Consider the following 23,646-nt stretch of genomic DNA (forward strand, 5'->3'; position numbering starts at 1 on the left):
TCCTGTATTTTTATATTTCTATCTTTAGCACAATATTAGGACCCAGCAGAACTTTAATTTTGCCCCACGGTGCCATCCTAACAGCAAAGGGCAGTACAGAGCCATCGGAATGGTAGCATTTCAGAAGGTTACTTTAGTATTACATTTGAATTGCTTGATTTAATTTTTACTTTGAATCAGTTGCTAAGCAACCAGGAAGACAGGGCAAAAATCAGCAAGGCTAATTCAGTTCTGTTACTAGTATGTTAGCATCTCTTATATTTACATAGACAGTTGGTTGTAAATACACTTCACCCAATGCAATGCGCTGTTTTGTCCAAGGAAAACAGTTGGTGTGGAAGTTATATCAGGCCGTTGGTTGGCTCCACAGTGTTTAAATTCATGCTCTCACCTCCAGCAAGTGTGAAACTTCAGGCAAGTGTGAAGTTGCCTGAAGTTGGGAGTTTCTGTTGTCCCATTTGTTCGTGACATGACTTGGTAAATAATGTACACAGGTGTAAAATGGAACTTCCCATGATTTGTTACCCTTAGCTTTATGGATCTGGCCTGACTGGCCCCCAGGTCAGATTAAATTAGCTTTTGTTTTTGTTTTTGTTTTGGAAAGCACAATCTTTATAGCTGTCAGTTACAGGAGAACAAAAGGTCATTTCTATTCTCTGTTGAATATTGAATTTGTTAATCCATTTGCCCTGTAAATTATCAAAAGTCATTGCTAGTCACAAATATTTTGAATTCTTAAAAAAATAAATATTAATTTGACTGTATAAATACCATACGAAAACTCTGTATGTCAGAACAAGAGCCTTTCAGGAGTGAGTGTCCATTTTAAATATTAGTTTTCTAAGGAATTTCAATTATTTTGTGTAGGGGGTGGCTCAGGATAGGTAACGCCGAGGATGGAATACAGGACCTTGCATAGTCTATACCACTCACCATTTGCTGCCCTCTAAACTTTTTGGATAGTTTTATTTTAGAAGAGAAATACAGTCCTAAACTCTGTGTGTGTGTGTGTGTTTAAAGTTATATACATGTGTTACTTTATGCATGTATTACATACATGATAAGAAAAACAGACAATAGAAATTAATGAAAAGATAAAGATGAGTCATGTAATAGGTTAACCCTGACAACCTCATACTCTTATTAATCCCTCACTGTGTCTAGATACATTAAAACAAGGTTCATCATTAAGAGCAATTTTTCTATGGTTTTCTTTGGCTTTTAACTTCTTGGTGGTTTTTATTCAGATCTGACTGGTTCATTCCTGTTTGCTCCTTAAAGTGGCAGAGTTAAGAGATGAGAGTGAAGGGTGGAATTTCTGTTTCTACGTTGTGCGGGGTCACACCACCACTATCTTCCATGTTTTTGTTTCTTTGCAGAAAGCCTAGCAGCCATTTGTTGGTTCTATTGCATAGGACAAGTAGATGGTGTCATAACCTCCTGAGTAGAAGGGCACCCAGGTGCACTGGTTTTGAGGGGCAGGGTTGTCCCAACTCTCTGGGAGCACAGATGGTACATTTCTACATCCCAGAGGCTCATTTTACATGGGAGGCCTAGAAACCACTGTCCTATGCAGTACCTCCAAATAAGCTTAGTTTTAGGCAATTATTATTGCTTTTCTAACACTTAAGAACTGGCTTGTGGCTTGAATGGTGAGCATTTACTTAGCCAAGCACAAGGCCTTCAGTTAAATCCCCAGTTCTGACACAAAACACAGAGTTTGAGCCTGGTGCCGGTGTCTCATGCCTATAATCCTAGCTGCTCAGGGAGCTGAGATCTGAGGATCACAGTTCAAAGCCAGCCCAGACACAAGAGTTCATGAGACTCTTATCTCCAATTAACTGGAAGTGGCACTGTGGCTCAAGAGGTGGGGCGGTAGCCTTGAGCTGATGAGCTCAGGGACTGAAGAGTTTTCTTTGAGAATAGATTAGAGAACCATTGCCTGTATGTGCAGGCCTAGTGAGGATTTCCAATCCTGTTTTTCCACCATGACATGAGGATGGTAACATTGGGAAATTAAGAGCACTGAGTTTGAACACTGAATCTTGGCTCTGCGCTACTGATCTCTGACAATGGACATTGGATCTCTTTCTGCAAGTCTCAGTTCCCTCATCTGTAATTTCACAAGGTGGTGGTGAGGATTAAATTTAAAAGGCTAACTTCATGAGAGGGCTCTGTGCCATCATCCATGAGCCACGTTAATTTCCAATTCCTTATATGAATAAAAATGGAAGGCCTTTTCCAGCAGGTTGAGTTCTTTTTTTTTTTTTTATTGTGCGTACTTGGTAACACTTTGTGTTTGTTTGCTTCCTGTCTAGACTGCCTCTTCAAACTTTGTCCCATGAATCGCTACTCTGCCCAGAAGCAGTTCTGGAAAGCTGCTAAGCCAGGGGCCAATAGCACAACGGACGCCGTACTACTCAACAAGCTGCATGTACGTAAGGAGATGGAGCAGTGGTCGGTCACTGGGGGGTGTCCAGTATGGCTGGGGTCTCTAGTTGCTGGCTTTCTTCTATTTGCTCATAAAGCAGAGAGGGCATGGAATTCTGAGGAGTGGAGAGGAGGCACACACAGATGTCAGGGGATGTCTGGAAAACCCTCCTTCCTCCCCCATTCCCTTTCAGGATACTTTTGCAGACTAGTGGTTGTGAACACAGCTGTGGAAGAAATCTGCCAAGAATTGGACTCTGGCTCCTTTTCAGTGGTGACCTTCAGTCGCCTGGTTCTTTTCCAACATTAAGGTGATGGGGTTAGCCCATCACTGTGAGGATTATGTGAAAAGAGACACGAACACTCCCTACACCAAACACACACAACTTCCGGCTATTCTGGAATGAATGTTGGTTATGATCATTGTGTTTATCATGTTATTTGGCATGTAGAGCTGAGGTAAGAGGAATGGGACAGGTTTTTTTTCCCTTAGCTCTGTGAAGACACACAGCCCTCACTCCCCCTGCCCCACAAACAAGCAGCAGAATTTTTGTGTTTTTTTTTTTTGTTTTTTGTTTTTGTGCAGGATTGCACACACCTGGACTGTGCTTTTCCCCCTGGAGCTTCTGAACAGTACTCTAGCCTTAGTAGCATTTGTTTTTGGTTCATTCGTTCACTCATGACAGTAATGGGGCTTGAAACCAAGACCTGGTTTGTGCTTACGTGGCTTGCTTACTCACCACTATTGCACTATTACTTGAGCCATGTCTTAAGTTCTGGCTCCTTGCCGGTTCGTTGGGGATAAAAAAAAAAAATCTCCTAGATATATCTGCCCTTGTAACCCTGCTACAAAAACAACATGGGTGATATAAAAAAGTTGTTGTCTGCCATATAATTTTTTTCCCCCAAACTGCCAGTAGCTCTGGTAATGTTATCAATAGGGCATGGTATCCTCTTCCCTCCGTTCAGCAGGCCTTTGTATTTTGGGAAAGTGTATGGATGAAAGTACTCATAGATCCACCGTGCTTTGTGTCACTGTATAGAATGAAGTGAGGGACCAGATTCAGATAATCGCAGATCTCTCCATGTATCAGGTTGTACTGAACACCACAACCCCTCCACATGCCCCCTGCCTACCCTGAAGTCACTATACCAATCAGAAGCCCCCTGAGGTCTGTGCTGGGAACAGGGCTTCCTGTTGAATGGGGTGGGGGCAGTGCCCCCATCTTCCTCTCTCTGGGAGGGAGCTGCTCAGTGCAGGTGCTGGGAGCTATCTTTGTGGAAGCCCTCCATGTTTCTAGCTGTCTTGCCTTTGCTTCTCTGGTATGAAGGTCGTTGTGTTCAGTGAGATCTTACCAGTACATCTGAAGCCCTTTCCTCTCCTGTGATTTTCACAGCAGAGGTTCCAGAGTCACATTCCTCTTGGCCACTCAGGAAGCCAACAGGAATAAAGGGGGCTTGCTGCCACATGGGGCCTGTGTATGTGCGGGTCTGGAGGGGACCACTCCAACTCCCTGCACTTAACTGTGTGGGAAGGTGGGACAAGAGCTGCACGCCTTCTGTTTTGACAAGAGAAGAGAAGAATCTGTGCTTTTGTATGTAATATCTCAATTTGTAAAACATGGTGACAGCTAATTCAATTAAAGCCTGAAACATATGTTCAACACCAACCCAGCGTGGCTTAGACTAGGTTTGGATGGGAGTTCTCAGTCCCCTTCACAGCCTGTTGTCTCTACACTATGGTACATCAGGGACTCTTTTGCTGCTCCTTGCTACAAATGAACTAAAGAAAACAATAAGAAAAAAAAATCCAGTGTTAAAGGTAACCAAGAACTTCCCTCTCCTAAAATATAAGAGGAAACCAGTTCTTTCTCTCGATTGGAGATTGCTGATGTGACAGCGATCAAAGAGTGTTGATTTGTACTTGATTTTGTGTGGGCCCTGCTTTCCTGTGTAATTGAAACACTTCTGTGTTGTCTCAAAGTAATCTGCATGTTTCAATGCAGTCATTAGAATATTGTATTTTGGACAGCTGCTTGCCTTTGGGGGCTGGTGGCTAGTCTCTAGTGGGTTTTCATTTTTATTTTTGTCAACTACTTGTGCAGCACCCCAGTCAGAGGTCAGATTATTTTAAATTAATGCCATTTAAGGAATTAGTTGTCTAGACCACTTGACTTCCTTTTGACTGGGATAAGCACTAAGAACTGTTGGAAGGACAGCGACATCTAGTGTTTAGTGTGTGCTCATGACTTCTGTAGGGAAAATGGGATTCTTGCTGTGGCCACAAGTTTCCCAAAGTCTTTTGTCCAGAAGAACCGCTTTCCTTGCCTTCATATCACACTGTTTGTTCTAAAAGCTTAGCTGGTTCCTAATAACTTACCTGTTACCATGAAAAGGGCACTCTTTGGGTTCTCAGAAATGATAAAACTTAAGCCATAGCTTTGACAAGCTAGGGAGAAGCAGAGGAGTGGCAAGTCTTTACTATTGTCCCTGAAAGCCTGAGTTGTACATTGCTTATTTTATGGAACCTTAATTTAATATCATATTATGTAATTCTGAGCTTGTTGACCTTAAGCAAATAGCTTTTCCTCCCTGTTCCAGTGACCTTTCTGTCATAATTTAATAATGTTTTTCCCATTTCTGAAAGCGAATAACAGGTGATTGTAATGGGTTGACCTTGCTGTTGTTTAGGGAACATTGTGCTGTGAGTGGTGAATTACACTGGCAGAAACCATAGCATAGAGTGTTTTCTCCCTCAGAAATTCAAAATAGTCCTCCACTCATTGGGTCAGGGGAAGGACTCATGGATATTTTATTTATCAGAGTTTCCAAAACAGAAAACATAGCAGATTTCAGATGTTTTTTTAAGAACAGCCAGGCCACTTGCCAGAGGGACACAATGAAGATTTCTTTTTAAGAAGTTACACATGAGTAATGTCAGAAAAGAATTCTCAGAAATAGCTTGAAGGATCTAGTCTCATTTTTAATGGCCATATGGATATTCCATTCATTGTTCACTTTTTCTTGTGGATAATTAGTCCCTAATGGGAAGAAAGAAAGCGGGAGGGTATTCAGGGTCCTGACAGTTTTGCCACTGTGAAAAACAAAAGTTATGAAGGTCTTGGGTACACACTTGCTTATCTAAGAAAGAAAAGCTCCTAGAAATAGAATTACTTAGTCAAAGTTATGCCTGTTAAAATCCTTTGTGACCTACACTGCCAGATTCTTCTCTGGAAAGGTTAGGCTTGTTCCTTATGTTACAGTGCCGGCCTGTTCTTGGGACATACTTGAAGGATTTAACGAACAATGAACACATTCTTTCCAAAGGTGGGAACAGCCTTGGTCTGTGGGCCCAGTGGGAGCCTGGACCTTGCAGGCTTCTCATCTACCTGTTGCCTTGCCTATGGAACATAAAAATCATGATGGATGTTTTTGCCTGAAACTGAGCTTGATTTTGTGAAGGCAGTTATCTGCACACTGATTGTAGGGTGACCCAAATGAAAAAGCACTTGAAATTTGTGCGTGTAGAAGGTGCCTCAGAGACTTTTCTCCTTAACCAGAGAGAAAAGTGAACTTAGACTGGTCCACAGGAGTCAAGCTTTTAATGTTCATTCAATAGTGATTTGTAGACTCTATCAGCATTACACTTGTTAATAGAGTTAAAGGAATCTTAACTCTTGGTTTAATGGAGAGTTTAACTGGACTTTATTTGTGACACAATGTGCATATGTATACAAAATATAAGCATAAATATATGTATATATATGTGTGTGTGTATATATATATATATATATACATATTTTTTTTTGGCCAGTCCTGGGGTTTGAACTTGGGACCTGGCTGCTCTCTGTGACCTTTCTTGCTCAAAACTAGCACTCTGCCACTTGAGTGACAGCTCCACTTCTGGCTTTTTTAGTGCTTAACTGAAAATAAGAGTCTCACAAATTTTCCTACCGAGGCTGGCTTCTAACCATGATCCTCAGATTTCAACCTCCTGAGATTGTTAGGATAACAAGCATGAGCTACTGTCTCACCTGGCATGACAGCATATATTAAAGAGAATTTCTTACATCCTATTCTCTATTTTCATTTTTTTCTGTCAATTTTACTTTTTATATGTTTTTAGGCAAATGCCTTTGCTCTTTAGAGCTGCTTGTATTTAATTATTCTTTAGTATGTAATGGATTGGTTTTTATGATTAATTTGACATTTCTTTTTTAGAGATGCCAGTGGCTTCTGGGTTGCTGATTTATAGTGTTAAGTGCTAAGTGTAGGTAGGAACTTAGTATTTTAGATTGGTATGTCTTAAATGGAGCCATTGGAAATGTGAGAATTTTCTATTCTAAAGAAGGGTTTTTAAGTCATTGGAGATCAAGCAGTGGTACTTAAAGATTCTCTATAGGTGCACCCTAACAGTATAGTATTTTAAGTAGAGAAAAACTATATTCACTTTTTGGAAAATGTTACCATTTATTTTTCAGAATTCACTGATTTCTCTCCAACTGACATATTTTTCCCTCTTGAGTTCTCAGTTAGTATTAGCTGAAAACTGCTTAGCAGAAAGAACAAATCACTCTGTACCTCTTATAAACTTTCATTCCAAGTGGATCCAGTCCAGTGTTTTGTTTGGAAAATCCTGTAAAACCTGTGGGCATTGTGGAGATCTCTGGAGGAGGTGAAACACAGGGGTGAAAATTAGGGGAAACGAGAGATGGGGTGCCGTTAAGGAGCGGGTTTTGTGGAGAGAAGAAAGAGTGAAGAATTGTTCTAAGGGCAGCATAGATGCCAAGGGTTGCCATGTTGTCTGCACTGGAATTATGTGTCTTGGAGTCCTGTGGCTTTTATTCTTGTGTAACTGAGAATAGAGGATAGGTAACTAATTCCCAAGAGAGGGAGGAAAGAGGGAGGGAGGGAGGGAGATAGGTAGGCCTGCCCCGGCCTCTGTCCTGTAACTAAATCACTGCTTTCAGTAGCTGATGCACGGGTGGGTGACTTACTGTGGTCCACATAGACAGCTCTTTGCCCTTCTGATAATAAAATTCTTTTGGGGAATAGGATTACTCCCTTTTTTTTTTTTTTTAGAGGAAACCCTCTAAAAACTTGCCTTTCTGAAATTACCTACCCCTGAGGTAAAGTTGGAGCAGCATCAAAATGACTGCTGATCCAAACAACATACAACACCTTTTGAAAACATCACCAGAAACGTCTTTATACTGAGAATGGTTGGGCTTTTTTTTTTAAATTGAAGATACTTGAGTGTATAGCTCAGTGGAAAGGCCCAACTTGTCTGAGACCCTGGGTTTGATCTCCAATACTGAAAAAAAAAAAAAAAAAAAAAACGGCAAGCAAATCTGCCAGTTCTGTATCTGGCATGTATTTCTATGGTTCTTTACAGTAATTCTAAATGATGTGCCTTGTTCCTACTTTGTAGTGAGATCACGGAGGGAGGTTTGGTGAGTTAAGTCATCTGGACCAGATTATGAAGTTTCTATGTAAGGTCCCTGAGGTGAAATCCAGGAAGGCCTTAGGAAAACTAAGAGCCAGCAGCTCCTGGAAGCATCTTGTCTCAAGAAAAGGGGAAACTAGAAAGAGAACATGGGAAATACATGCAAACCATCCATCTGGCCAGAAGTGTGGCCTAGTGATAGAGTGTTTGCCTAGTATGCATGAAGCTCTGGGTTCAATTTCTTGGTACCACATACACAGAAAAGGCTTGAAGTGGTGCTGTGGCTAAGTGGTAGAATGCTAGTCTTGAGAAAGCTCAAGGACAATGCCCAGACTTGGAGTTCAAGACACAGGACTGGTAAAAAAGAAAAAAAAAACCAATCAGGGTCATCAGGGTTTTATTTTTTTCATCACATTCCATACTGAATGTTGTCCTGGTGACAAGTTACAATATCACTCTGCAGCAATTTGTCACCATGGCACAAGTTCAGGCTTCGTGCTGGTGGCTCACATTTGTCATCCTAACTATTCAGGAAGCTGAGATCTGAGGATCATGGTTCAAAGCCAGCCTAGCTAGGAAAGTTTGTGAGACTTTCCTGTCCAATAAGCTACTCAGAAAAGGCTAGAAGTGGCACTGTCACTCAAAGGAGTAGAGTGTTAGCCTTGAGAAAAATTACTCAGGGATAGCACCCAGGCCCTGAGTCTAAGCCCCAGAACCAGGCAAAAAAAAAGGGGGGGGGGATGGTCCTGGCAACCTGTTCTAGAACTCTCTATTTCGTTTTACCATGTTTCCTAGCATCTGAAATTTGGACTAGTAGTGTCTCTTAGCCTTATTCATATTCTACTAGCATTTTCCGATCAAGCAATTTTCTATGAGCACGGAAGTAGAGAAAAACGTAACAAACTATATTTGTGCTCATCATCTTAAACTTAGCCATGTGATGTTGACCAAACTTTGTTATCTCACTATTTCTTCCAAAACACTGAGATAATCACCTTTCCTTCAAGGGATTAGTATGAAAATTAATGAAATATAATTTATTTTTTTTTAAGGCTACCACCCTGTCCCTTGAGCCACAGTGCCATTTCTGGTTTTCTGGTGGTTTATGGGGGATAAAAGTCTCACAGACTTTAGTGCCCAGGCTGGTTTTGAACCACAATCCTCAGATCTCAGCCTCCTAAGTAGCTAGGATTTCAGGCGTGAGCTACCACACCCAGCTAATATAATTCATTTCTATCAGTAATAGCTAATAATCTGTGTATTTAACAGTAACTGGGCACTATGTGAAGGTAATTTTTGAGGGAGGTTTGATCTCAGGGCGTGGGATAACTGCCCCTGAGCTATTTTTTGTTCAGGGTTAGCATTCTACCACTTGAGCCACAGCTTTACTTCGGACTTTATGGTAGGTAATTAAAGAGTTTTACAGACTTTCCTGCCCAGACTGACTTCGAACTGCAATTGTCAGATCTTAGCCTCCTGAGTAGCTAGGATTATAGGCATGAGCCACCAATGTCCAGCTAAGGGGACCATTTTTAATCTCATAATTGACAGGCTCAGAGATCAGGTCCCAGAACTAAAACTCACCCCAAACCAGCATTCAAAGTCAGTTTTATTTATTTATTTTTTATTTTTATTTATTTATTTATTTATTGACAATCCTGGTGCTTGAACTCGGCCTGAGCAATGTCCTTGAGCTTTCTCAAGGCTAGAGCTCTACATCTTGAGCCATAGCACCATTTCTGGCTTTTTCAATGTATGTGATACCAAGGAATTGAACCCCAGTCTTTATGCATGCTAGTCAAGCACTCTACCAGTAGGCCAAACTCCCAGCCCAAAGCCAGTTAAAAAAAACCAAAACATTTTAAACATCATAAAGGGGAAGGCATATTCTCTCTTGATCTTTACTCTATTTTCCTTAAATACATGTAGGCTTTAACCAGTGTCTTCATAAAGACATGTTCATGAATTCTTTAAAGAAAATGTTCTTTGTAAAGAAGCTCAAAGGGGCAACAAAGCAGAGGCAGAAAGTGTGCTTGTTGCTGCTCCCTTTCCCATGGCCTCCACATATAATAGAACCTATTGTTTCTTCTTTGTGATGGATCTTCCCTCTCAATGTACAGCATGCTGCAGACTTGGAAAAGAAGCAGAATGAGACAGAAAACAGGAAGTTGCTGGGAACAGTGATTCAGTATGGCAACGTGATCCAGGTGAGTAAAGGCTACACCTCTCTCCAGCAGCTCAAATGTGACAAAGAATGACAGGAAGAAAATACAAACCACAGGGCTTGGACTCTTTCACACTCAAACTCCATAAAGATGGTCAGTTTGCTGCAAAAACAGTTGGATATTTGTTGTTATATCTGATTAATGTTTGGACTGTGTATTTGGTTATCTCTGGGTGTGAGAATGTCCTTTTCTGTATATGTAGCCAATCATTAGTGTCTAGATAGTCCAAATGAGAAACTTTCTGCCTAAAAAGAGAGCCTAAGTCTTGTAGTTTTGCTTAATTTGCATTATTTGAAAGTTCTTCCTATTTAGTGAGAATTGTTTTTTTCCTTGTAATATTGCTTAAAAGCTGGTCACTGGAGATAATAAAAGCACTTCTATACTTCGGAATTTTTAAAAAGTGATACATTTACTACTTTGATATATTTATAGTTGTCAAAAATATTTGATAACTGTTCTCATATCTTACCAGTTGGAAGGTTTGCTTGCTTAATAACCTCTGTCCATTTGGATTTATCCTGGAGACGAAATACTACTGAAGAGAAGGTCTGTTAAGTCTTCTTACAGGATCAGTCAGAGTCTAGTAGATAGTATATGAAGAGCCCTGGGGATTAGCACCCTTCCCTATTTGTCCAGTTACCAAATCATTTCAACCCAGGCACAAGGGAATCGTAGTTTCTAATGGGAGCCCTTGATCTGTTAGATTATCTTGCTTCATGATTTCCCTTTTTGAAAGGATTTTGTCAACTTCGTTTATTAGGAAGGAATCCCTCCTTTTTTTTTTAAATTGCTAGTAGGTATAGAGCAGTGCCACTCAGAAGAAATGCAAAAACAAAATAGTTGGTAATCCAACTGTTAGGGATGTCAGGCCATTTGGCGTAAGGAAAGTAGCTCCTGAAAGCTGATTAGATCCTGGCAGACCTGCCTCTATCCTATTGAGAATGGACAGAAGGGGCCAAGTAGGCTCACAGCTCAGAATTGATTCTATTACTGAGCAAGAGGCCTCAGGGGCTAAGGACATAAACCTCCTAAATGCATATCAGTCTGACTTTAGAGCTTCCTGCAAAATGCTAAAGTAAAAATGGCAATGATTCTGCTTCTGAGGATGATGATAGCTGTGATCCAAAGTAACTTATCTTTTTGATTACTTTTGTTACTTAAGCCTTGCTCCTCAGACCATCTGTAAGGAGATGCTAGTTTACAAACCAGCTGAGTCCAGCACCTGGCCAGCTCTATGGAGAACCACAGGCTGCCCACCAGAGGAATGAGGAAGATTTAGACATTGCTTTTTTTTCCCCCCAGAGTTTTTCCAGGGCTCTCACAACCAGATAGGCAGAGTGCTCTGGCGACTGGTAACATTCACCTGTGACTGGGTTTGGAGGGCAGAGTGGGGATGTTCGTTGGCAGTTGACCATAAAGTCAGTCACACATTGATTCTTCTGTGTCTCCAAGGTCTGCAAGGCTTTCATGTTCCCTCCCATTTTCTCCCGTGGCCTCTTGACCTTGGAAGCCTTGGTCAGCTCTTTCTGATCTAGACTAACTGACAGATGTTTCTCAGCTAGGTCTTCAGTCTTTCTACCCTTTTGTGCATCCATCATCTATGAATCAAGAATAGTACTTACTTTGAAAAAAAATAATGCTTATTATATTCAAAATAGAAGTTCATGGCCTCCATGTTCTTCCAGATCAAATGACCATTTCAATCAAACTATCTTGGACTAAGGCCTCCAGGGTCTGGCAGATTGAGACAACAGTCCTTTAGCTCCTTTGCATGTAGTCAAGCTATTCTCCATCAACAGATGACCAGAGAGACACACATCTTATCCAAGGTTATGCCGAGAAAAGAAAAATACATATGTATTGTTTGGTCTTCTGCGTTCTGCTTCTGCTCCCTCTATATTGTTCCTTCTCTTCCTTCTTACGTTGATATCTCCAGCCATGGGCACTTTGTGTTTCTTGCACTTCACAGGCAGCTCATGATGGGGAAGGAATGTGTCTGATATATATATGTTATCTGACTGAGTGAGAAATGGGAGAATATTCAGAGATTCACTGAGACTTTGTTCTCTTGGGATTTTTTTTTTTTAGCTTCTGCATCTGAAAAGTAATAAATATCTAACTGTGAACAAGAGACTTCCAGCTCTGCTAGAGAAGAATGCCATGAGAGTGACATTGGACGAGGCTGGGAATGAAGGGTCCTGGTTTTACATCCAGCCATTTTACAAGCTACGATCCATCGGCGACAGTGTGAGTGCCTAGGCCCCAGACCTGGAGAGTGCTGCCTCTTGCTTTCACTGTCTGTTAGACTTAACACGGGCAAGTTGAAAGTTGGAACCACAGACATATCCTGTATGAAGAAAAGAGAATCACTATGGAAACTAGTGTTTGGGAAACAAGGAAATGTGGAGAAAAAAAAAAAGTGTGACCTAAATACAGTCACTATGTTTTTCCTACTGGGTCTCTGGAAAAAAAAAAAATTTGTGAACAGCCCATTACCTCAGTAATATTACCACGAAAACAGCAATCCCACATTAGTGTCCTGGGAGGATCCCCTGTCCTTTCAGATCCATTTGTAGAATCGAAATGTCTGTTTTGGAAATCAAGTTAGTAAAGGACGAAGGATAGAAAGAAATAGCTATAGCAGGGAAAGGATGGATTTTAGGATTTGCCTCACTGGCTCCCATGTCCATAAACAGGCAGGCTCTCCATCTCCTTATGTAACAGCAGCTGGGTCAGGTCTACAGAGCTGGCCTGCAGGGTCTACAGAATGTAAAGCCACAGGAATCCTTTTCAGAGCGACTTAGAGCACTTGTCATATTTGCTAGCTAAATTAGTCAGTCATTACGTGGGCAAATACTTAACAGTGAATGCGTTTAAATGCTATCAGCTATATCCTGAACCTTGTAAAGGTCCTAGAATAGTGGTTTCTTTACTCAAAAAGGAAATGTGTGCCTTAAACAACAACAAGTGTTCTGAAAATACTCAGCCAGCCTTAACCTAAAATTAAGTTTTGACATTGAAAAAATAATTGTGTCTCTTAAGTCTACAAGCTTTGAGCAATTGAGGTACATTTGTGGTGTGTGTATGTGTGTGTGCATGCATACGTGTGTAGGTGTGTACATGAACATTACATACATAAGTAACACAGAACAGGCTAGTCTCTTATTTGACATATAGTGCTGTCAGTCTTCAGCTCCGAACAGAAGAAAAGTCTAGGTTTTACCACAGTGATGAGCTTACTGAATGGACTTCCATCCACTTGGAGTTACTGGTAGTTGCGTTGCCATATGTATCCACCTGAAAGTAGATGAATTTTCCATCTTGGGAAGCTGTCTCCTCCAGTCTCCTTCCTTTTTTCCCTGTCATAACAAAACAAGTGTGTCTCACTCTGAATTTCACTTTCAGCAAACCTGTGCTTTCCTATCCTTTAATAGCTTGAGAATAGTGCTTTTTTACTAGAGAGACGGACCCTTTGGCAGGCAATAGGATCATTGTCATGGCTTGTGACTATTGAGTGAAGAAATAGAAGTTACATAAGATGGGAAGTATTGTTTCGAGGGGGATGCACACACATGATCAAGTATGTATTTATTGCTGGATACATATATATGACATATATGTCATATATATGATTTACACACATCATAGTAGAATCATTTTTTTAGGGGGAGACACCAGGGGTTGAACTTAAAGGGCCTTGTGCTCTTGCTCATTTGCTTTTTCGCTCACACTCCTAATTAGGCATTTTGTGTTTAATTGGAAGTGGAGTTTTGTGGATTTTTCTTTGGACTACCTTCATACCCATATCCTCATATCTCTACTTCTTAAGTAGCTAGGATTACAGACACGAACCACTGTTGGCCCAGTGAAAATGTATTTCTTGATGTATATTATGGCCACAAAAGTAAGAAGGCAGTTAGAGACTTAAAACTCTCTTTATTCTTTCAAAGTTGAAGACAACTATGACAGTATCACAGTTTTTTTTTTCTAAAGTGCAGTTAAGACGTTATGTACACAACCTCCACTGAATATAACAAAGAGGACTTTTACTTAATGACTTTGGAAGTATGTGTGTATAACCAAGGACAGCTGGCCACCAAAATGCAGCCATAGCCTTCTTTGCATGACCCTTGGACTGCACAAGATTAGGCTTGAAGAGCTACCTCTCCCTGCCAGTGAGGATGGATGACTCTCAGGACAGGATGCTTTGGGTCCTCTCCACATCCCCTAGGGGTCAGGTGCAGTCCTGATCTGCTCTGTGAAAGACTCTGCTCCCTCTCTCCTTCCAGGTGGTCATCGGGGACAAGGTGGTTCTGAACCCCGTCAATGCCGGCCAGCCCCTTCATGCCAGCAGCCATCAGCTGGTGGATAACCCAGGCTGCAATGAGGTAAGGAAAGTCAAGGTAGTTCATGTCCCTGTATGTGCTTGAAGTTGACCTCTGGAGCCTAGAGCTTGCTCACTCTGACGGTGACTCCAGCTGTGATTTAGGGCCCTCTGCCCATTCTGCAGGTGAGGAAATGAGGTCCCGAGCTAAGCTGAGCTGCAGGTCAGGTAGTGGTAGGCTATGGTCACCACTTTGTAGCACTGAGGAATCTAGTTTTCGTTTATTAAGCCTGAGAAAGCATTCTGGGCCCAGGAACACCTTTGTCTAATTCCTCAGAAGCACACGTTACAGGGTATAAGCAGTACTCTATACACAAGTGTGCACCGAACTCATTTCTTACCTTAGTAACTTAGTCCATTTACTAAGCCCTCCTTCTCAAGTACTCAGACACACCCTTGGTTCTTGGGCCGCAGTAAGGGATTCTGGAGCCAGAAGACCCAAGTTGTTGGGAACAGTTGTGTGATTTGTCTTCCAGGTCAATTCCGTCAACTGCAATACGAGCTGGAAAATAGTCCTCTTCATGAAGTGGAGTGACAACAAAGATGACATTTTAAAGGGGGTGAGTTCGACGCTTCCTGGGCTGGGTAGCTTTTTGACGTTTGACTTTTCAGAGGGTCTCGATTTTTGTTTTTCACACCCATCTGTCCTTCCTTTCCTCCTGTGGTGACTTGTAGGGTGACGTGGTAAGGCTCTTCCATGCGGAGCAGGAGAAGTTTCTCACGTGTGATGAGCACAGGAAGAAGCAACATGTCTTCCTGAGGACCACCGGCCGGCAGTCAGCCACATCTGCCACCAGTTCCAAAGCCCTGTGGGAGGTGGAGGTAAGGAGAATGCTCAAGGTGGGGGCCAGGTAGCAGGAGGCACCTTCCTGGGAGGGGCGGGCCCCCTGGCTGGGTGAGGAGGGGCTGTGTCTTAGAAAGCAGAGATGAATGCAGTAAATCCCTAAGAAAATGCCTTTGAACTGGAAATGGGAAGCTGTCCTGTGACCTGGTTTGGTGGAGGAGAGTAGATAGGCAAGGAAAATCCGACACAACATTGCTGGAGACCACACTCGCACACTCACCCCCTTCTCCTCCTCCCCATCTGACATTTGGTCTACTTTGTATTTCTATGGATTTGCCTACCCCAGACATTTCATAGACATTGTCTTGTGACCCGTTGTCCTTTGTATGTAGTAAGTTTTGCTTAGATGAATATTTTAGTTCATTTTGGGCTGCTAAGAAAAGATACAGTCTAGCAGGTGGCTTATTTCTGAGGGGTTTTGAAGCCTGACAGGAAAAGACTAGGCCCCTGGAAATGGGTAAGGACTTGCTTCCTCACCCACATGCTGTGTCCCCATGTGGTAGAAATTGAATAAGAGAGCTCTCTGCGGTCTTGTATATAAGGTCACTAATCCTGCACCCATGAGCTAACCACTTACTGAGACCTCTCCTTCTAAATACCACTCCTCTGGTGGGGGGTTAGATTTCAGCATAGGAATTGGAGGGCATAGTAACATTCATATGGTCGCAGACAATAATGTTTTCAAAGGCCTTCCTCATTACTACATGTACTTAATTGTGGTTTTTTATTGCCAAATGGTATTTTGTTGGATTGCCTCCATTTTAGACCTCGGGAGGGCTGCTGTGAACATACTGGTACATGTGGATGTACTTTTCTTATAAGTGGACCTGTGGATGATTTACTTTCCTGTGTAAGCTGTGGAAGGGCTGCTAGCTGCCCTCTGATGGGGCCTCCTGCATGACGTGCCCTGCAGCAGTGTGTCAGGGTTCTCACTCCAATGGCCTTCATTTCTGAAGAGGATTCTTGTGGATACGGAGTTCTAGATACATTTTGGATCCATTGTCTTTCAGCTGTGCATTGCTTTTTTTGTTTTGTTTTGTTTTTGCCAGTCCTGGGCTTGAACTCAGGGCCTGAATACTGTCCTTGGGCTTTTTCCTCAAGGCTAGCACTCTGCCACTTGAGCCAGAGCACCACTTCCAGCTTTTCTATGTATGTGGTCTTTCTCTGAACCTGGGTCTTTGCACATGCTAGGCAAGCACTCTACCACTAGGCCAAACACCTTGCCTGGTACATTGCTTTTGATAGGAATGTCGTGGTTTTCAAGTCTGTTCCCTACATGTACTGTTGCTCCCACCCCTTCTTCAGTTGCCTTAAAAGCATTTCTTTTTGCTTTCATTTTATGTGAATCTGATTATGGTCGCGCGTGTGTGTGTGTGTGTGTGTGTGTGTGTGTGTGTGTGTGTGTGTACACGCTAGTGGAGTTCCTTAACTTTCTTGATTCTGAGGGTATATATCAGAATTGGAAAGCTGCGGGTCCTATTTCTCAAATCAACCCACAGGGTCATCAGATTATTGGAGATTGTCCAGCTGAATTTCTGAGCCACCTCTCCTGCCTATTCCCTGAGGACTCTTTGCTGAACACTGTAGGCTCCATTATTAGGTGATGGGGATTTTGGCCCTGAAACAAGTGATTAGAGTCTTGTTTTTTCAGTCAAGTTTCTGTGGGTATGAGTCTTTGAAGGCTCGGGTTTTTTTTTTTTTTTCATGCTTTATCAGGTCATAGTAGAATTACTTTTATCTTTGGTCCACATTAGTTCTGCCATCAAGGGGAATCTTTTTTATGTTTCCATTAATGCCCAAGATGGTTAACAGACTGGAAGTGTAGCTTATGTAATAGAGTGCTTGCCTAGCCTTCATGAAGCCCTGGGTTCGATTCCTCGGTAGCACATGAACAGGAAAAAAAATAGAAGTAGCTCTGTGGTTCATGTAGTAGAGCGCTAGCAAACAACCACTCCTGAGCTAGAAGTTTTGATGTCTCAGATTCAGAGTGGCCCCAGGATGGGAGGACATCTCTTCCACTCCTGCTGAGCACTGTTCTTTGCACAGGTAGTCCAGCATGACCCTTGTCGCGGAGGAGCAGGATACTGGAACAGCCTCTTCCGTTTCAAGCACCTGGCCACGGGGCACTACTTGGCCGCAGAGGTAAGTAGCAGCATCATGGTTTTCTTTTAGTAGGTGGACACACCTGGTTTTCTTATTCACCTATAGCCTTCCAGTACCTGCAGCTCAGGAATGCTGTCTCCTTGGTTTTCCTCTTGCTTTTCTCCTCCCTTCTGCCTCATTTCAGTACAAAATATCAGAAGAGAGAAATGGCTAGCACATTAGAAGGCTTCATAAGAGTTCTCATCAAGAAGTGGGGAGCAAGTAGGTGAGAAAATAAATGCTAATGTAGGGTTTACAATTATCTTTCTGCCTTGTTCTTGCCCACTGCCCTCCTTAAGTCCTATCTGCCAGCCGCACTTCTGGCATGAGTGAGCAAGATGTAGCCCCCTACAGTGAATCTATGGCATGTAAAGTCAGAAGTATTATAAAAACAAAACATGAAGAACTAGGCAAGTTCCCTGAGAAACCGGATTCCTTGAACCTTAGTGAAATAGATACAGGCTTGAAACTCAAAGGAATTAACTTTGTGTTTAAGATCTGTGAGAGTTTTCGGAGCAAGGCTCAGTTGAAAGCAAGAAGAACTTACCTTATAATATTTGCACTAAGTTAAGGAGCCGTTCAAGTGTATGACAGGTGTTGAATTTTCCTCTGATTGGCTGGAAGCATGTAGGATGCACATTCATAGCAGACTGTGCTCCCCTTGTCTGGTTCTGCCTGCAGGACTTCTCAGAGATTTCCCAGGGGTTGCAGGGGTGTGTCAGGACTGCTCCTGCCACTGACTGAGGGTTGTAGAATTACAATGCTAAATTCCCAGGAGGTCCTGAGGCTTGTATCAATCGATGATTTAACATGAAAAAGAAAACATTTGAATACAGAAGATAAACAAGTCAAAACTGACATTTGAAATAAATCTTTAGAGGAGAATTTCAAATCTTTAGGGGAGATGTAGACCCAGCTGATCAGCTTTGGGAGATGATGTGGCTTGCTGAAGATGAATGGTGATTGTATTACCTGTTACAGTTTGAGGCAAATAGGGAGACCTGATTTCAGATTATCAATGAGGAGGGTGTATTGATCTTTTTGCTTATCGTGGGTCTTTAACTGTTGCTTTGCCAGTGACTTGATGTTTTTCTTTGTCTGTACTTTTTGAGCCATGTACTGGTCACTGGTGGATTGTTCCATATGTGTTGTGCCCTGCGTGACCCGTGTTCTTATTGTGGCATGCTGGTTCTGTGAACGGAGGGAAGGGACGTGTTCTTAGCTGTTCACCGGTGGACGCTGGTGTGGAAGTCTCCTGCAGACGGGTCCCAGTCTTTGAGAAAACAATGGATGTTTTAATTTCCTAATGATTCTTTTTCATCAGGTAGACCCTGACTTTGAGGAAGAATGCCTGGAGTTTCCACCCTCAGTAAGTACGGGCAAGCGCCTTCTTGTCTTCATGTGGTAGGGAGAACCCAAATGAACAGGAACCCCATTTAAGAAACTGTCACTGCAGCTGTGGAGTACTGGGGAAGGGAAAACCTTGGGCTGCTCTACACAAGGTCTTGTTCTATGCCTTTCTTAAAGGAAATCACATTCTTCTATGTGCCAATAGATTCAAGCCCTGATGATCTTGACGCTCTTTCTGTGTGCCCAGTGCAGAGTCTCCTCTCCTCTGGAGATGTGCGTGTATCTCTTGGAAGACTCTTGGGTTGGAGATGTTGGTAGCTCACATGGAAGTTGGCCCTTTATAAACAAGGATCTTAACTGCTGCTTAACTCCATTGATGGCTTACTTTGCTTTTCAAAGACCAGGGTGAAATGGATGGTATCTGTTTAGACTGTGCGGGTACATGAGGCCTGGTACAGCTGGCTTGTAATGAGACAGTGTCTGTCCCTCTAGCCCTGCTTTCTACAAAGTCAGAAATAAGCCTAGGGAATGATGTGGCTTGGAATTTTAATGCAAAATGGATTTTTCTTTGGAGACCATCTGGCTAAGTGATGCAAATATGTACATTCGTGGAGTTCCAGTGCCCTTGTTATTATTGTATTTGTTGGATAGTGGGTATCAGTAAAACATTTCTTTTGCAGAGCACAAAAAATTACGAAACAAAAACAAAACAGCAAAAAACCAACCCCCAAACACAAAGCAACCCAGACAGTTGTCTCTCTGTTGATACATGAGGAAGAACTTGAAGATCTTGAGTACTGATTTTTGTTGTTTGATTTTAGCAAACATTCACCAAAAACTCTGAGGGACTTCAACTGGCACATCAATTAAGGAAGTTGGGATGGAGATATTTCAGCCTGTAATTGTCTTTAGAAATTCTTGTGAATCGCGCATGGACAGTTAACTCTGCTTATGTGTGGGTAGAGCTTTGAAAGAAACCCAGGAACTGTATGTAAGAGTTCTCATCTGTGCACATGTAAACTAGTTAGGGCCTGAGGCCATCTTCCTTCTTTCTATCTTCGTCATCCACACTTTGAGAGGCTCTTTTAAACATTTACCTTCTATAATTAATCAGGTTCAAGTAAAGCTAGCCTAGTGTAGCTTTTGGCCTGTGTTCATAGAAGTCCGTTGTAAAAAGTCTCTCTACAGTTCCTGTGCAGTTTGAACACTTGGCCTGGCTTTTTCTTTCATAGGACATCGCTTGTCTTTGTCCTTTCTTTGTTTCAAGGACTACCTTCGTGTGACTTGTCTCTGGTGACCTCTGTGCTGTCATCTGAAGTGACTAAGAGTTGGTCTCACATCAGCAGTTAGGCAAGGCATAGCTTCTTGCATGAAGAGCTGACATGTAAGGGAGCCTGCCGGTGCTGTGGGGGAAGGGATGGCTCTCCTAGCCTCTGGAGGTATGACGGAAGGCAGCATTTGCAGGGTAGGATCAGTGTACAGGGATCACAAGTGAGGGCCTAGAAAATCAAGATGGACTTAGGTTACATTCCATACCTGCCTCCTGTCAACTCCATGACCCTGACTGAGACTTTCCCTCTTGATACCCCAGTCCTCTCCTCTGTACCAGTGGTGTTTTTTAAGTTGTATCTGAGCCCTGGCATTTTCAGTGCCTTTGCACATACCAACTCATTTGGGCTGTACAAGAATTAGGACAAGTTTTACAACTCAAGGAAGAGAAGATGCCATTGTGAATGGTCCTGATTTAGGGTGTACCTTAGACTCTTAGATTCTGTGATGTTTCTGTGACACGGGTTTCTCCATGCCAGGGAGGCAGGGTGGAGAACAGGTGAGGTGCAGATGGAGGTACATTGCACTGCCTGCACTCAGGCTGCTCAGGCATGGTTCACAGAGGGCAGAGGCATGTATGGACAGGACTCTCACCCATTCCCATGAGGCCAGAAGCACAAAATTGGCTGTGGGTGGAGCATAGCCCTGGGAGGGTCCCGTACCCTTCACCCTCTTCTTGGCTTGAAACTTAGACAACAAAGCTAGAGTTGTGTGAGTTTGTGTGAAGAAGCACCTCAAGTCATTCCTGCTCATTGATGCCTCAAGCCTCCCTCAGCTGTGCTGAATTCATCTTGAATGTGTTGGCACCCTCAGAACACCTGATCCCCTGAGGGAGACACAAGCCAACTAGCGGCAGCTCTTCTCTGCCCATTGTATGGGAGCCTTTCTTTCCACTGGTCAACAGATGCCGGCTGCACACAGACCGAGGGAGACCCCCTTGCTTCATGTCCTTTCCAGATGCAGTGGGTTCAGTGTAGTCTCGGTTCTTTGCTGCAGGTCTCTGCAGTGCCACCGCCAGCCATAGCCAAGCCCTGTGTCCTCATCAGGTCACACTTGATGCTGGAAGTTACACCACAAATAAGAAACAGTGTCAGTTTGAGGAGAACACCCGTTCCATGTTCTCAGCTGAGGATGCAGATGTTGCTTTCCTGCTGTTGGGCATAGCAAGAATAAGCATTCTGGGTTGGCATATACATAAAGAGAGAGAGAGATTAAGACAGGCCTAGCTCTGTTGCCCAGGCTGGTCTTGAATTCCTAGCCTTAAGAGCTCCTCTTTTCTTAACACCCCAGTAGCTCCTGTGGTTGGGACTACATCAGGTGCCTACGCCATACCCAGCTATGAGAACTCTCAGCGACTGGCCTTCACTTCTACACCTCACACTCCATGGAGTTAGTTTGTCACATGCTTTCTTCTCTACCTTGATTTGACTTCCTGTCTTAGTTCTTGGGTCTTCTGGCGGTTCTCCTTCCTCCCTGTTTGAATGATAGGTGGTGATTTGGCCTGAGGAGCACCCTAGAGATAAGGGAATGTGTGTGTGTGTATGTGTGTGGTGGGGGGTTGTTAGCTAATACTGATGGATGTTGTCATTTTGTAGGGAGTTACACATTAGAAAGCATTCCACGTAGTTAACAAGCTGAGATGAAGCTTGCAAAGCCTCTCAGAGCAGGTTCCCAGTCTAAAATTTCTTTCCATCTCCTTAGGTCTATCTATACTCATCGGAGCCCAGAATATATTTTTGCAGTTTCCCAGGAATACTTTGTCGCTGTCAGCCTTAACGTTCACAATTTTTTCCCATCTCAGCCCAATCCTGATATAACAGGAGAGGCCTTTTCCCTCTGCACCAGCATCTGTAGCCCACCTGACTCAGCCTAACTTGTCAGATAGACCCTGTGCTTATTGGCCATACTGGAGTTGGTGCTTATAAGTGACAGCTTGGATTCAGGCTTCTGTTATTTCTTTTCCTGGAAAGCGGCTGCCATGTTGTTAGTAGATAACCTATCACTGCAAGTGAACATGGCTGTGGTGTCTGTTTCCACAGAGTAAGTTTCCTCAGGTTGCATTCACTGTCCCCCTTCCTCCCCCACACCTGCTGCAAATGGATGTAGCTCCAAGAAGGTCCCTGTCATCTCTAGTTACCTTTCCATGGGCATCTGTAATCACTCGGCATTGTTTAAGCACTTTTTATTGCGACAGAAGGAGGTAGAGAATAAAACATTGTTGGCTCAGGTATCTGGTTACCACTGTTGACAACAGAAATCGTGGTCCTTTTCCTGCGAACTACTGACACTGTTGTTTCTCCTCTGTTCCTGAGGATTGTGGAATAGTGGTGGTGAGTGAAGGCTTTGATGTACACAAGTCTGACCAGATGACTTTGTGCCCCCAGGTGGACCCAGACCAGGACGCGTCTCGGAGTAGGCTACGAAATGCCCAAGAAAAGATGGTGTACTCCTTGGTCTCCGTGCCTGAAGGCAATGATATCTCCTCCATCTTTGAGCTTGACCCTACTACTCTCCGTGGTGGTGACAGCCTCGTCCCCAGGTATGATTTCAAAATGGCTTACCCCAGGGAAATCAGGGCTGGTCTTGGTGGCCCGCCCAGCTACTGGAAATCCAAATCACTATTGTCTTGGGAATTGACCAAGCACTTGGACTGGGTAGTCACTATGCCAGCTGATTTTCATATGATTTTTTTTTCATGAGTGGTAAGTTGGATAAAAAGTACTATATTAAAGTAAACATTAAACCTTAAGCTGGGATAACTCCGCATTTATCTGTTATTCTGTTCTTCCTTCTCCAAACCAAGGGGAAATCTTTCTATCAATGGGATAAAAAAAAATGAAGAGTAATTTTAGAAACTTAAATACTTGAAATTCACTGTGTACACACAGAATTTTACTTAAAGTAGTGAGAAGTTAGGCCACTCTCCATTGGCTATTTAAATGCTTTTCTTGCCCGAGTGCATTTTAATAACTGAACTACAAAAGGGGACAAAAGCTTATTATTTACAAAGTCCCCAGTAATATTATTAGTATTGCCCAGCATATACTTGTATTACATAACTTTATTATCACAAGAAGTCCTATGAAGAATTATCCACCACTTATAAATAAAGATGTCACAGAATTGAAAGAACTTAATCACAAGACGGGTTCCTAAATGTCCAACAGATAGAGGTATTTGAACAGTCCATTCATTCACTCATTCATTCATTCATTCATTCATTCATTTTGGTAGGTTGTGAGGCTTAACCTCAGGGCCTGGGTGCTGTCCCTGAGCTTCTTTGATCAAGGCTTACAAAGTGGTAACTTTGAGACCCAGCATCACTTCTGGTTTTCTGGTGTTTAATTGGAGATGATAGTCTCACAGACTTTCTTGCCTGGGTTGGCTTTGAACCATGCTTCTAAGATCTCAGCCTCTTGAGTATCTAGGATTACAGGCGTGAGCCACAAGCACCCACTATACAGTCTTCCTGCTTGCTCCGCACAGTGTTAATTGA

At 42.7% G+C, this 23,646-nt stretch overlaps 1 protein-coding gene across 1 annotated transcript in view; it reads left to right on the forward strand.

Annotated features, from left to right (window-relative positions):
* Positions 1 to 23,646, forward strand: part of Itpr1 (inositol 1,4,5-trisphosphate receptor type 1) — a 275,564-nt gene that overhangs the window by 87,091 nt on the left and 164,827 nt on the right. Inside the window, exons 5-13 of the mRNA XM_090323963.1 lie at positions 2,319 to 2,434; positions 9,997 to 10,083; positions 12,190 to 12,348; positions 14,391 to 14,489; positions 14,962 to 15,045; positions 15,161 to 15,307; positions 17,376 to 17,471; positions 18,796 to 18,840; positions 22,535 to 22,689. Coding sequence (XP_090180089.1) covers positions 2,319 to 2,434; positions 9,997 to 10,083; positions 12,190 to 12,348; positions 14,391 to 14,489; positions 14,962 to 15,045; positions 15,161 to 15,307; positions 17,376 to 17,471; positions 18,796 to 18,840; positions 22,535 to 22,689 — 988 coding nt within the window. The remainder of the gene's footprint in view (positions 1 to 2,318; positions 2,435 to 9,996; positions 10,084 to 12,189; positions 12,349 to 14,390; positions 14,490 to 14,961; positions 15,046 to 15,160; positions 15,308 to 17,375; positions 17,472 to 18,795; positions 18,841 to 22,534; positions 22,690 to 23,646) is intronic.

This window comes from Megascapheus bottae, chromosome 33, assembly GCF_031878675.1.
Source record: "Megascapheus bottae isolate mThoBot1 chromosome 33, mThoBot2.hap1, whole genome shotgun sequence".
Taxonomy (NCBI): Eukaryota; Metazoa; Chordata; class Mammalia; order Rodentia; family Geomyidae; genus Megascapheus; species Megascapheus bottae.